The sequence below is a fragment of the Melanerpes formicivorus genome, unplaced genomic scaffold, assembly GCF_026170545.1.
Source record: "Melanerpes formicivorus ecotype bairdi unplaced genomic scaffold, bMelFor1.0.p_v2 SCAF_44, whole genome shotgun sequence".
Lineage (NCBI taxonomy): Eukaryota > Metazoa > Chordata > Aves > Piciformes > Picidae > Melanerpes > Melanerpes formicivorus.
This window is the reverse complement of record NW_027142396.1, coordinates 2344264-2358463: the sequence shown is the minus strand read 5'-3', so window position 1 is coordinate 2358463 and position 14200 is coordinate 2344264. Positions and strand designations below refer to the sequence as shown.

General features: G+C 44.0%; 1 protein-coding gene across 2 annotated transcripts in view; it reads right to left on the bottom strand.

Moving 5' to 3' along the window:
• Positions 1-751: 751 nt before the first annotated feature.
• Positions 752-14200, bottom strand: part of DIAPH3 (diaphanous related formin 3) — a 326528-nt gene continuing 313079 nt past the window's right edge. For both annotated transcript variants that reach the window (XM_068158905.1, XM_068158906.1), the window contains one exon: positions 752-2268. In XM_068158905.1, coding sequence (XP_068015006.1) covers positions 2012-2268 — 257 coding nt within the window. In that variant the 3' untranslated portion in view covers positions 752-2011. The remainder of the gene's footprint in view (positions 2269-14200) is intronic.

Genomic DNA, 14200 nt, shown 5'->3' with positions numbered 1-14200 from the left:
ATTTTAGCATGTCCTCAGAAAGTGAAGACATCCAGTAAATAGCTACATTTTTTCCTCTTTTAACACATATTTTGTGTTTGAAACACCATTTTATTTAGTCAAACACATTGCACTTTGCAGATAGTAATTTTTACTGTACCCTGTAAACAGAAGTTGTCAGTCTTAAAGAGTCAGGGCACAGAAGACTTTAGTGGAACAGCCAGCAGCAGTTGCATTTTAGGCTGGATGTTAGGAAAAAGTTCTTCACAGAAAGGGTCATTTGCCCTTGGAATGGGCTGCCCAGGGAGGTGGTGGAGTCACCATCACTGGAGGTGTTTAGGAAGAGACTAGAGGGGACATGTGGTGCCATGGTTTAGTTGATTAGGTAGTGTCGGGTGATAGGTTGGACTCAATGATCTCAAAGGTCACTTCCAACCTGGTTAATTCTAACCTATTTGTAGTTATCCACTAAAGATGGATTATGCCCCAACTTTATGGTTACTCTATGCAATTCCAAGTTACTAAAGGCAGCCTTCTATGACAGCTTTGCCCATTGTTTGTAAGGAGAGCAGCAGAAATGTCTGTCTGATGATCTCTCTCAGTATCTTTCCACAACTTCTGCTTATACCTCTTGTTTGTTTTTTTCAGATAAGTTGGGAAATGTAATTAGAATGTAATGACAGTAAGAGCAGCCCCAGAAACATGAGATTGATTCCTATGATGACTGAAAACCCCTCCATGCAGCAGGTAAAAGCAGGCTCAGTTTCAGAGTTCTAATTAACTTTATTAATGTGTAGTGCAGGAAGTACGAAGGCAACTTAAACAGGGATATAAAAAGCGCTGGAGCATTGAAACACTGGTTTCATGTAACTGACTCTTGCAGAAGGATATATTTTGCAGCATTTTGTAAAGAAAAATAGAGTAATTCACAAAGATATTAGACACTTAACACACTCTTACAATAAGGAAGATTTAAATAATGGAACAAAAATGCTCATAGTAGCTTCCTGGTGACAGGTAGCAATCCTTTATGATGTGCAATTAATAAATACACTAGCAAAGGGATACCAATGTACAATGACAGAACAATAAGAGATGCAGCTCTGTGAAAGCTTCTCACTGCTCTAGAAAATAAGATGTCAGAGGCTACTGGGAAATGAGTTTGTGCAAAAGTCAGTTGTATAAACCGTTTCCATTACATGTTCCTTTTATAGAAACATATTAGCTCACATGAAAAGGTAAAACATTGCACTGGTAAATAACTGTGAAGACACACCAACTTCCCCCCCCCCATCCCCCCAATAGACAATTGCAAAGCCTTGCAATCACAGAAATGGTATATATTATTTGGTTATAATAATCATAACTAAGCTTCACAAGGGTGACAGATTGACCACACAAAGTATATAATTTGCATAGATTTCTCATTTACTGCCATGGATTTCCATTTTGTGTATACATAAATATATATATATATATAAAATGCAGTGAGCTTAGGTGCTCTTTGCTGAAGTCAAAGTGGAATGTGCATGGTTTCTATGATGCATTTTTCCTATTACTATAATTGCAAAGGATACTGCTGTAATACCTTGTAGGTGCTAAAGTCTCTTACATATAGAAATTGCAGTAGAAAATATAAGAACACCTTTTCTGTTATTTACTGACCCTTATTCCCAGGCATGACAACTTGACAATATTTAAAAGGTATTCATATTTGGGAAAGCTCTCAGAACACATGGTCAGCAGTTTGTCTACTATAAGACTTGTGTCTTGGAATAATGCAGAATCTGTTTTCTTCTGGTGTTTTTTTGTATGCTCAGTAGCTAAAGACATGTAACAAAAACAACCTTGCAATTATGAAGAACTATGGCATCCTTTTTGCACAGTCTTGCACACAAACAGTTTAAAAGTCAATCATTCATCCACAGAGAAGCTGGGAACTCAGAAGTATATGACATCAGTAGCAGAAAACGGGAGATGTAGGCTATTACAGCTTGTTTGGAGCTCTGATTTAATCCTCCATACGATTCTTCTATAGCGCTCGCAGCCTTGCCAGGAGAGCATCTACTTCTGGAATAGCTTCTGCCTTAGAAGGAGATCCAACACGATCTATTTTCTTCTCTTTGTTGCCTTCTCCATGACAGGCTTCCTTTCTCCCAGCAGCCTTATTCCAAGCTGTAGAACTTGTTTCCACATCGTAAGAAACCTCTTTGGTGACTGGGCTTCTTGCCAAGTTTAAACTGGTGTTGTGGTGGGAACAGGACTTCTCTAGTTGTCCTTTCTGATTCTCTGCAGAAGATAAACCAAACAAACCTTATTTCACGCTTTATATTATGAAACACTGAAGCTGAGTATTTTAAAAGACCTCTTAACCAGACAAATTAAGGAACAAACTCTTTACCATGAGGGTGGTGGGACACTGGAACAGGTTGCCCAGGGAGGTGGTTGTGACCCCATCCTTGAAGATATTCAAAGTGAGGCTTGACAGGGCCCTGGGCAACTTGATCTAGTTGATGTCCCTGCTTACTGCAGAGGGGGTTGGACTAGAATGACATTTATAGATCACTTCTAACCCAGACCATTCTATGATTCTATGAATATTTTCCATGCAGATGATGTACAAGAAGCAGCAATGATTGCCAAGGACACCAGACAGAAACTGTCACTCCAAAAGCCATTGGCTTGAACTCCTGGAAATGATACAGGCTTTACATGACTTCTTCAGATTAGCCTCCATATTTCCTATGAAATTACAGATAGAGCCTGACAAGATCCTCCTTTCTTGCTGGAGTCAAAGAGAAAACAGAGTATTCAGCACCTCTTGGTGCCTTCCAAAGTTTTACCCGGTTAATTATATTTCCTACATACTTTCTTGATTGTTCAAGTTTTTTTAAATGTATTTTAAAAACCTATTTCAATTTAATCATCCACTGTAACAATTTTTCTTTCCTTTGTGATCTTTTTAGGCAGCTAAGTGATTTTTGAAATTTGCATAACTTGCTACTTTATGCTAAACATCATTGGCTTTGACTGTCAGAAGTTGTACTCTTTACAAGTTAATATCCAGGAGTAGTGCGGGGTTGACGCACACTAATAGAGAGATTTCTTTCCCTGTTCTCCTCACCAAATCAAGTGACTGGTCTCAGACCCAGCATGTGAGTGCTCTCTCTCTCTCTCTCTCAGATCTCAAACTTTTGAAAAACCAGGAGTACTCAATATTCATGTAACCTTGAGCAAGGCTTGAAAACGGCTTCAACAAACTTGACATGACATTTAAAGTTTTTTGGTTATTCGCTGAAAGATGTTCCATCATCCCAATAGTAATGACTTTGGAGCACAGGCAGTCACTCATGACAGTGTGTTTTATGTGAGTGCTGAAAATTCCTACTGAAAACAGCTTGTACATTAAAAGGCAGCTGCTGAAGATATTTACTGCACTGTCATTCCCTGACCAGGGGCTCTCCATGATGGATGAGGATTTTACACACTTTCTTGGACAATCTCAGTGAATTTTGTAAGTGGGATCACCTTTTGGCAAGTAGAAGAAAATAAATATTTTTCCCCCCATTGTCTTCCAAACCAGATAAGCAATTCTTAATTAAAATTTAATTAACCACCACATTTCACACTTAGCTGAAAAATGTAATTTCTATTTCATACTATGGAAAATAATCTGACCCTGAAGAGGAAGCAGCACTCATTTCAGATTTGCTGAATCACAGGAGGCCAGAGATTGGGTATGAACACATCTTAATAGTTTTATGTAATAACTGGCTTGATGGCCCCACCCAGAGAGTGGCTGTCAATGGCTCCATGTCCCAGTGGAGGCCAGGGACAAGCGGAGTCCCTCAGGGATCAGTCCTGGGACCTGTCTTGTTCAACATCTCTGTGGGTGACATGGACAGTGGCATTGAGTGCACCCTCAGCAAGTTTGCTGATGACACCAAGCTGTGTGGTGCAGCAGACAGGCTGGAGGGAAGGGAGGCCATCCAGAGGGACCTTGACAGGCTGGAGAGGTGGGCACAAGCCAACCTCATGAAGTTCAGTAAGAGCAAGTGCAGGGTCCTGCATCTGGGTTAAGGCAATCCCAGGCACAAATCCAGGCTGGGCAGTGACAGGCTGGAAAGCACCCCTGAGGAGAGAGACTTGGGGGTGCTGGTGGACAAGAAGCTCAACATGAGCTCTCAGTGTGCACTTGCAGCCCACAAAGCCAATCAGATCCTGGGCTGCATCAGGAGAAGTGTGGCTAGCAGGTCGAGGGAGGTGATCCTCCCCCTCTACTCAGCCCTGGTGGGACCCCACCTGGAGTACTGTGTCCAGTTCTGGAGCCCCTATTACAAGAGGGATGTGGAGGTGCTGGAACGTGTCCAGAGAAGGGCCACAAGGATGATCAGAGGGCTGGAGCACCTCTCCTATGAGGACAGACTGAAGGAGTTGGGGCTGTTCAGTCTGCAGAAGAGAAGGCTCCAAGGTGACCTCATTGTGGCCTTCCAGTATCTGAAGGGGGCCTACAGGAAGGCTGGGGAAGGACTTCTCAGGATTTCAGGTAGTGATAGGACTAGGGGGAATGGAATGAAGCTGGAGGTGGGGAGATTCAGGCTAGATGTGAGGAGGAGGTTCTTCACCACTCTCATGGTGAAGCCCTGGAATGGGTTGTCCAGGGAGGTGGTTGGGGCCCCGTCCCTGGAGGTGTTTAAGAGCAGGCTGGTTGAGGCTCTGTCCAGCCTGATCTAGTGTGGGGTGTCCCTGCCCATGGCAGGGGGGTTGGAACTAGCTGATCCTTGTGGTCCCTTCCAACCCTGACTGATACTATGAATAAACCCATAATATGTAATTAAAATATGCCTGGCACACACTCTTAAATATCCTGTCTGTATTTATTGACTCTGAACACACATTTGCAGGCTGATGAAAGCATGCCACCTGTAGCAATATACAAAATCCTAGCTGTACCATGGCCCTTTTTGTTTACATCCAGTTTAGGGGCAGAGGGAAAAAATATTTGTTTTGAAAATCAATACCTTATTTACAGCAAAAGACATATTGCCATCTAATCAGACATTAAGTATATGCAGTAATATGGTTTTGGTGTTCGATCCCCCTAGAGTCAGTACCAGCACAGCTTCCAGGCCCAGATGTTACCAGGCAAAGATGCTTATTACGTTATACAGTAAGGTTATATACTCTTTTAGGAAGCATGTGTGTCACATCTTAATTGGTTATTTTCTATCTTGAAGGTCTCTTCCAACCTGGTTTGGTTTATTCTAAATAAAGGTTTATTCTAGGCGGGAGGTTAGGAGGAAGTTCTACACAGAGAGTGATTGCCCATTGGAATGGACTGCCCAGGGACGTGGTGGAGTCACCATCATTGGAAGTGTTCAGGAGAAGACTTGATAGGGTGCTTGGTTGCATGGTTTGGTTGATTAGGTGAGTTGAATGATAGGTTGGATGTGATGATCTTGGAGGTCTCTTCCAACCTGGTTTATTCTATTCTATTCTACTGGTGTGCTTGTAATTGAGGCATACAATTAGTTAAAACAACAACACAATATTCCAACACATCCAACCTAATTCTGCCAAGTTTCTCTCCTCAGTTACAAGACGTTTACATTCTTTTCTAAGTCAGAGATTAAACATGGCCTTCTCTACTTCAAGCAAAGGCAAATCTTCCCCTACAAGTGTAGGTGTTGGACTTTAAAAAGGGCAAAAATAAATTAGGCACTGAAGGAAAGTACCAACAACCAAATTTTAATTACTTTGCAGTTCATTTAACTACTTCACTCCTTCCATTAGCTATGATGAACTAGGCTGAATCACAGAGGCAGTGAACACTTAAGAACTGAGACCTCAAAGTAACAGCGATATTTTCCCCAGTTTCTCGCAGTTTGCGAGGGGCAGAGTAAGGTTCCTTAGAGTGAATAGCAAATTGTCTAATCAGAGAAAGGCTGCGAGTCAGCTATGAAGCAGTAGTAGATGTTAGGACCTGTCTAAATTCCTGCCCTGCTTTGATACTCAGTGACCAATTTAGCCTTGCAGAAAGGTACAGCCTATAACTTGCTGCCTATACCCTGCAACAGCGGTGTGGGGATAGTGACCGAGTAAAGATGGGTACAGCTGTGTGGTAGTTTTAAACTATGCCTTAAAATTTTGTTAAAGATTTCCATTTGCTTTCAACTGAGTTAGTCTGGCAAAGTTAATGTTGGGGGAGGAAATCTCAGCCCACCACAAGCTGTGTCTTTTTTCTCCCCTTAAAAGAGCAGTAATCATTTGGGTATTTGTGACTTTCTCAGCATAGATTACTGAGCAGAGCATTCAGTGCTTTTCCCTTGTCTGAGGGGTCCTGCAGCAATAAGGAATGGGATCAGGAAAGGTGGCCAGTTTCATCACTGGCCAGTTTCTGTGAGGAGTCCTTGGCCTATCTTTTGTAATTCCTGTGCAGTGAAGAAGTGAAGATGACACTGAAAAAAACCCCAATAATCACAGTGTCATGTTCTCAATACACAACACTATGCTATTGATTAACAGCACTTCCTAAACAACCAGAATGCTTTGGCCTCAGCCATACTACAAACAATATTGAACACTTAGTGTCAATTAGAAAAAAATTATTATTTGGACACATTTTATCTCAACTCAGTTTTATCATCTCAAAGTTAAGAAAGCAGCTGAAATAGCCTGGAAAGGAGGCTGCTCTCTACAACTACCTGAAAGGAGGTTGTGGACAGGTGGGGGCTGATCTCTTCTCCCAGGCAACCAGCACCAGAACAAGAGGACACAGTCTCAAGGTGCACCAGGAGAGGTTTAGGCTGAATGTTAGGAAGAAGTTCTTCACAGAAGGAGTGATTGACTACTGGAATGGGCTGCCTGGGGAGGTGGTGGAGTCACCATCACTGGAGGTGTTTAGGAGGAGGCTGGATGGGGTGCTTGGTGCCATGGTTTAGTTGATTAGATGGTGTTGGATGATAGGCTGGACTTAATGATCTTGAAGGTCTCTTCCAACCTGGTTTACTCTATTCTAAATCAAGTGGTATCTTTACTGTGTATGTTCTGTCAGTCAAGGAGGAACTTCTCCATGTAACATTTCTATGCCTAAGTCCAAGTCCAGTATTGTAGGTAAGTGGTTTCCCTGCTTAGTAAACTGGTTGTGAATCACATTCAGAAAGACTGAACTTTAAGCTTGGCACAGAAAGCATACATATTTACTTATTTACTTCCAGTCCTAGACTTTGGCAAACATGCACCTAAAGAATTAACTGCTATAATAGTTGAGGTACGTATGCTGCTGGTGGATTTCTTCTTATCACAGTGAAGGATCATTTCCATTTATGTTGAAGTTCAAAATTAGCTAGATACAAGCAAGGTGAAGAGAGTCACTAATTCCTCAGAAACACTTATCTCTACTCTGCCAATTTTTTTTAGTCAAACAGGAATTAACTTGTGCTAACCCCAAGCTCTTCACTGCTGTACTGCTTCACACACTGCTTCAAAACTTGCATGCATTGGTGATTTAGTACCCCCACCATTCCACTGTCATGACTTGGGATTGGTACTACACCTCCCTCAAATCCTATGCTTCCAGTGGCAAAACTGAAGAACTGCATTTTCAACCTCTAACTGTTGAGGCTGGTAATTTAATGCACCTTGCATATGAATTTAAAACTACAGTGCTGCAAGCTGCTGCAGGTTATCATGTGACTAGAAGATGACAACCTGGACTTCCTTAGTTCAGTGTGATAAAGGCTACAAATCATGTAGTTACTTATGTTCAAGAAATGCCCCAAGTCACAATTAACTGACATAGTAAGCACAAGAATAATCACAGTATCACAGTATAACTAAGGTTGGAAAGGACCTCGAGGATCATCAAGTCCAACCTATCAGCACAGACCCCATGACTAGACCATGGCACCAAGTGCCACGACCAATCCCCTCTTGAACGCCTCCAGGGACAGTGACTCAACCACCTCCCTGGGCAACCCGTTCCAATGACGAATGACTCGCTCGGTGAAGAACTTCCTCCTCACCTCGAGTCTAAACCTCCCCTGGCGCAGCTTGAGACTGTGTCCCCTTGTTCTGGTGCTGGTTGCCTGGGAGAAGAGACCAACCCCCTCCCGGCCACAACAACCCTTCAGGTAGTTGTAGAGGGCAAACAGACTATTAGAGGTTGGAAGGGGCCTCCAGAGATCGAGGCCAACCCCCCTGCCAAAGCAGGATAAACAGCCATGAATGCATTTCTATTAGATATTAAAACCTGTCTGAAACACCAAAGTAATGAAGTTTTGGAATGCATGTATATAGAAGTGAAAGCAAAACACAGTAAGTCACTAGAAAATGATCATATACCTCCTTATAAAGACAGTATTTGATATGGCTGCCTGCAACAGCAAGGAGATAGCTTAGTGATATCAGTCACCATTTTAATGATCCTAGAAAAAAGGTATCCATGGAAAATCCACAAACCATAGAGAAATTAACAGACTTTTCCCCAAGCTACTCTGAGCCATGACATCAGTCTATACCTATATTTAGTTTGTGCTTTTGGGGGTAAACTATATTTGAAACAAACCACAGAATAAAGGAAATTAATTTCAACAGCTATGCACTTTGTTTCAAATACATTATTGTGGTGGGCCATGCCCATCCTAAAAAGAGGAGGGGGGAGGGCTTGTGAGAATTTTCGCCCCCCCGGAGGGTGTTTTCCCCTCTGGGAAACTGACTTGATCTGTTCCACTCCCCCTCTCCCGCCCTTGTTCAGCAGGGGTATAAAAGGGAGGACATTACAGTCATTGCTCTTTAGAATAAACCAAACCAGGTTGGAAGAGACCTTCAAGATCATCGTGTCCAACCCATCAACCAATTCAACCCACCCAAACAGCTAACCCATGGCACCAAGCACCCCATCAAGTCTCCTCCTGAGCACCTCCAATGACAGCGACTCCACCTCCCTGGGCAGCCCATTCCAATGGCCAGTCACTCTCTCTGTATAGAACTTCTTCCTAACATCCAACCTGAACTTCCCCTGGCACAGCCTGAGACTGTGTCCTCTTGTTCTGGTACTGGCTGCCTGGGAGAAGAGACCATCATCCGCCTGTCTACAACCTCCCTTCAGGTAGTTGTAGAGAGCAATAAGGTCTCCCCTGAGCCTCCTCTTCTCCAGGCTGAGCAACCCCAGCTCCCTCAACCTCTCCTCATAGGGCTTGTGTTCCAAACCCCTCACTGACTTTGTTGCTCCTCTCTGGACTCGTTCCAGCAAGTCAACATCCTTCCTAAACTGAGGGGCCCAGAACTGGACACAGGACTCGAGGTGTGGCCTAACCAGTGCAGTGTACAGGGGCAGAATGACCTCCCTGCTCCTGCTGGCCACACTGTTCTTGATGCAGGCCAGGATGCCATTGGCTCTCTTGGCTGCCTGGGCACACTGCAGGCTCGTGTTCAGCCTGCCATCTACCAGTACTCCCAGGTCCCTCTCTGCCTGGCTGCTCTCCAGCCACTCTGACCTTCTCTTCCTCTCCCTTCCTCCTGCTTTGTGGGGACAATAGAGAGTTGCTGCTGGCTTGCTACTCCCCTGCCATGTGGTCCTCCCTGCTGCTTCCACATTTTGCAAAGGACTGGTTGTGTATCTCATTTTCCTTTTCCCATCCACCCTTGTGAACCCTGCCTGTAATTGCTACATAAATATATATACAAACACACACTGTTTAAAGATTCTTTGCCTCTCTACTTCCAAGCCAAACCCAAATTATTTCTTGGTGGACTTGCTCCCCTTCCTTCCCCCCCCCCCCATCTCTATTGGGGAAGAGGAGGGGGGAAATGGGTAAGGGATTTCTCAGCCTTGCCACCACCTGAGCTTTGAAGCCCCAGTTCAGGCTCAAACCACCACAATTATTGAAGGCTAAAGAAAACTACTCAGGGAAAGGCACTTTTACATGAAGTCTTGTTAAGAAAGCAGTTTGCATTTCTGGAGATGTGTTATTTGTCCACCTAATGTAGCAAGGTGTACCTTCTGGTAGTAGCAAGGTAAAAAGAGACAAGTTTCCCACGTTTGGTCACATCTAGTCCTCTAAAGGTGAATGAAAATTCACCCTTATCATAATACCATGAGATAAAAACCCCACACCAACCTTTAAATATATATTTACATTTCCTAAATGCTAGAGTTAGAAGACATTTACCCCTAACAGTTGTGATTTTACTGCTACTGAACGCTTCCAGGCACAGGCTGGGCAGAGAATGCATTTTATGCTACTTAAAGTCTCAGTATCCAAATTTCACATTTACATCTTTTTCTTTCCCTTGTTCAATATCTAACTCTTGTGGGTCCCTCAGACCTATTAAAATTCAGTTTTCACAGATATGAATTTCCTGATCTCTGCTGTTAATCAGACACATTTTAAAATCATATTCACATAACCTAGAGCCAAAGAGCTCCTCTCATCTAGATACCAGTCTTGTACAATTACTTTGATTAACAGCAATGCTCAGGAAATTCAGTTGACAGAAAATTATGCTTAACAGCCTGCCATAGTTTAAACAGTGTCCTAGCACAGAATAATGCATAATGATCTGCTTAGAATCTATGAAAGGCTACACACTTGATATCCAGCCAAAGGAAATGTTGTACTAGCATGTGAACAAAAATGCCCCCAGATCCCCAAAACAAAGAAACCTAAAAGAATCAGTAGTACAAGTCTTGCCTGTTATGAGCTGGGGGAAGTAAAATATAATAGTATCATAGTATCATTCAGGGTTGGAAGGGACCACAGGGATCAGCTAGTTCCAACCCCCCTGCCATGGGCACAGACACCCCACACTAGATCAGGCTGGACAGAGCCTCATCCAGCCTGCTCTTAAACACCTCCAGGGGACGGCTCCCCAACCACCTCCCTGGACAACCCATTCCAGGGTTTCACCACTCTCATGGGGAAGAATTTCATCCTTACATCCAGCCTGAATCTCCCCACCTCCAGCTTCATTCCATTCCCCCTAGTCCTATCACTCCCTGAGATCCTGAGAAGTCCTTCCCCAGCCTTCCTGTAGGCCCCCTTCAGATACTGGAAGGCCACAATGAGGTCACCTCGGAGCCTTCTCTTCTGCAGACTAATCAGTTTGAGATTTTTAAATCCTGCATAATGCTGCTATATATTACCTTTAATGGAGAAGAAAAATGATTACAAGGGACTCACTAAGGTAGAGATACAGATTATTTTTGTTAATTATTAATAAACACTTAAAATAACAAAGGACTTAGAAAAGCTTTTAATTTCCTTGTATAGTTTCTCAGTAAAAGTCTTGGTGCTAAGGACATATTTTGCTTTTATGTAAACACTTGCAACTATTCAACTGGTGTACAAATGTAAGGAGCAGCTCTGCATCATATGTTGGTATTATAGGCATGCATCTCGATGTGGAGCACGACAAACCCAAGACATTAGAAAGAACAATGGCAGTTACAACCTCACTACATCTTTTACCAAGTCACCAGGGAAAAATGCCCAAACCCCCACTGGAATAATTTTGATCTCCTCAGTCTGTGCTCCACATGCTCCATCACATTTCTCAAGCTACATCTGTGCTGAGATTTTCACATACTGACCTTAACACAAATGCAAATTCTTTTTAAATTGTAAGTCATGACTTGCCTGTGCCAGAAGATACTCTGAGGGCATGCCCTCACGTCAAACAGCTTTGGCTTGGAAAAAGTAGAAGCCCTGAACATAATCCTCATCTGCTCCCCAGTGTGCTGCCATAGTGGGTCTCCGGTTCCCTGTCCCTAACACACAGAACTTGCATTAGGGAACAGCTACACCAGGATGTTGGTGCTGCACTCATGTTAGCACAGGAAAACAGAATAGAATAAACCAGGCTGGAAAAGACCTTCAAGACCATTGAGTCCAACCTATCACCCAACACCTCCAATCAACTAAACCATGGCACCAAGTGCCATATCCAGTCTCTTCTTAAACGCCTCAAGACAGTCTTTTCTCCACCACCTCCCTGGGCAGCCCATTCCAATGGCCACTTTCTCTGAAGAGCTTCTTCCTAACAGCCAGCCTAAACCTCCCCTGGTGCAGCCTGAGACTGTATCCTCTTGTTCGGCTGCCTGGGAGAAGAGACCAACCCCCACCTGGCTACAACCTCCCTTCAGGGAGTTGTAGACAGCAAGAAGGTCTGCCCTGAGCCTCTTCTCCAGACTAAGCAGCCACAGCTCCCTCAGCCCCTCCTCACAGGGCTTGTGCTCCAAACCCCTCACCAGCTTTGTTGCCCTTCTCTGGACATGTTCCAGCAACTCAACATCTTTCCTAAACTGAGGGGCCCAGAACTGGACACAGGACTCAAGGTGTGGCCAAAGCAGTGCTGAGTCCAGGAGCAGAATGAACTCCCTGCTGGCCACACTGTTCCTGATATAGGCCAGGATGCCATTGGCCTTCTTGGTCACCTGGGCACACTGCTGACTCATGTTCAGCTGCTGTCAACCAGTACCACCAGCTCCCTCTCTGCCTGGCCACTCTCCAGCCACTCTGACCCTAGCCTGTAGCACTGCATGGGGTTGTTGTGGTCAATATGTAGAACCCTCCACTTGGATGTGTTAAATCTCACGCCCTTGCACTCTGCTTATTTGTCCAGCCTGTCAAGGTCCCTCTGCAGAGCCCTTCTACCCTCTAACAGATCAACTCCTGCCCCCATCTTGGTGTCATCAGCAAATTTACTTATGATGGACTCAATACCCTCATCCAGATCATCAATGAAGATATGGAACAGGATGGGGCCCAGCACTGAATCAGGTTGGTTCAGAGCCTTGTTGAGCCTCACCTTGAGTATCTCCAAGGATGGCACATCAACTACTTCCGTGGACAAGCTATTCCAGCGTTCCACCACCCTCATGGTAAAAAACTTGTTCCTAACATTCAGTCTAAATCTACCCTTCTCTATACTTAGATTGGATGTTCCTCTTGGAACTAAGCTTTTCAAAGCTTTCCTCTGCCCTTGCACTGTTGGGAGCATCTTCAAGCATCCCCAAACAGCAGATTCTTGCTTCCAAAAGTTGAGTTCCCTCAAAAAGTAAGGTGTTCTGTGTGAAAACCAAGCTCAGAGATGTTTCTGACTGCAAACCACATCCACCTTATAAAAGGCTTTCTGGTGCCAGAAATGAGCTCCCTATCTGTTTTGGAATACCTTGGAAGATTCCCCCCACAGCACAGGGCAGATTTGTTTTCTCGCAACTGCTGTTTTCTTTGGTCACTATGTAAGCTTTAACATAAATAAGTTTTAAGCACGAGAGAGTGGCCATGGTGGAGGGGGTTGGAAAGGCCTCAGACTATTTGCACAGGAGTACAAATGCTTTGAGTCATAGACCATGAAGCTGTAATAAGTAGGAGGAATAATTGTATTAGGTAGGTTGGACTTTGTAAAAGCTCCTGCTTAAATTACCAGGAAAACTTCACCTCAGGGCCCACAGGATTTTTAGGAACAAGCCCCCATGTATCTTACTCAGCACTAAATAAATGGAAATGCTGCTTCCCATTAAAAAACAAACAACAACAACACCACAACCAACCCAAAACAGATGCTGTGACTCTGTAAACAGCTCCTGCTCCACCGCCACCATTTTTCCACCCATCCCAGAGCCAGGAGCAAAACACTCAATCAGTGAAGATACCACTCAGAGGAGCTCATCCCCAGCCAGCACCCATGAATAATACTGGAGGGACAATCAACTCTCTTCCTACCTAACCGGGGGGCCACCAGGCCCCCCGGCCTTTGTTGTCACCACCACCATCACCCAGTGCGCACCATGGGCACTCACCAGTGATGAGAGGAGGATCCCTCAGCCCAGATGGGCTCAGCTTGGAGCCTCTGCCTTTTCTGGGGGGGATTAAAAAGGGGAGTGGGTGGGGAGGGCAAAGTGGCCACACCTGGGGTAGGAGGAGACTCCAGCAGAGCCCAGGTGCTCTGAGATTTGAAGGGAAAAAGGGGCAGACTGTGAAACCAGTGTTATTGCGAAAGAACAGATATCAAAATAATATTCAAACATGAATTATTGACTTTTAGTGATTGCTAGATCCTTAATATGGCTAGTTTCAGAATGTTCCACTACTCTTGGTTATTAGATAATTTATTGACAAACCCAAACATGATTTTGATAGTCCAATATTAACCTCAATAAACAAAGAAAAACCCACATACCTTCTGCTAAGGTAATTGTATAGCTATCATCTCAGTA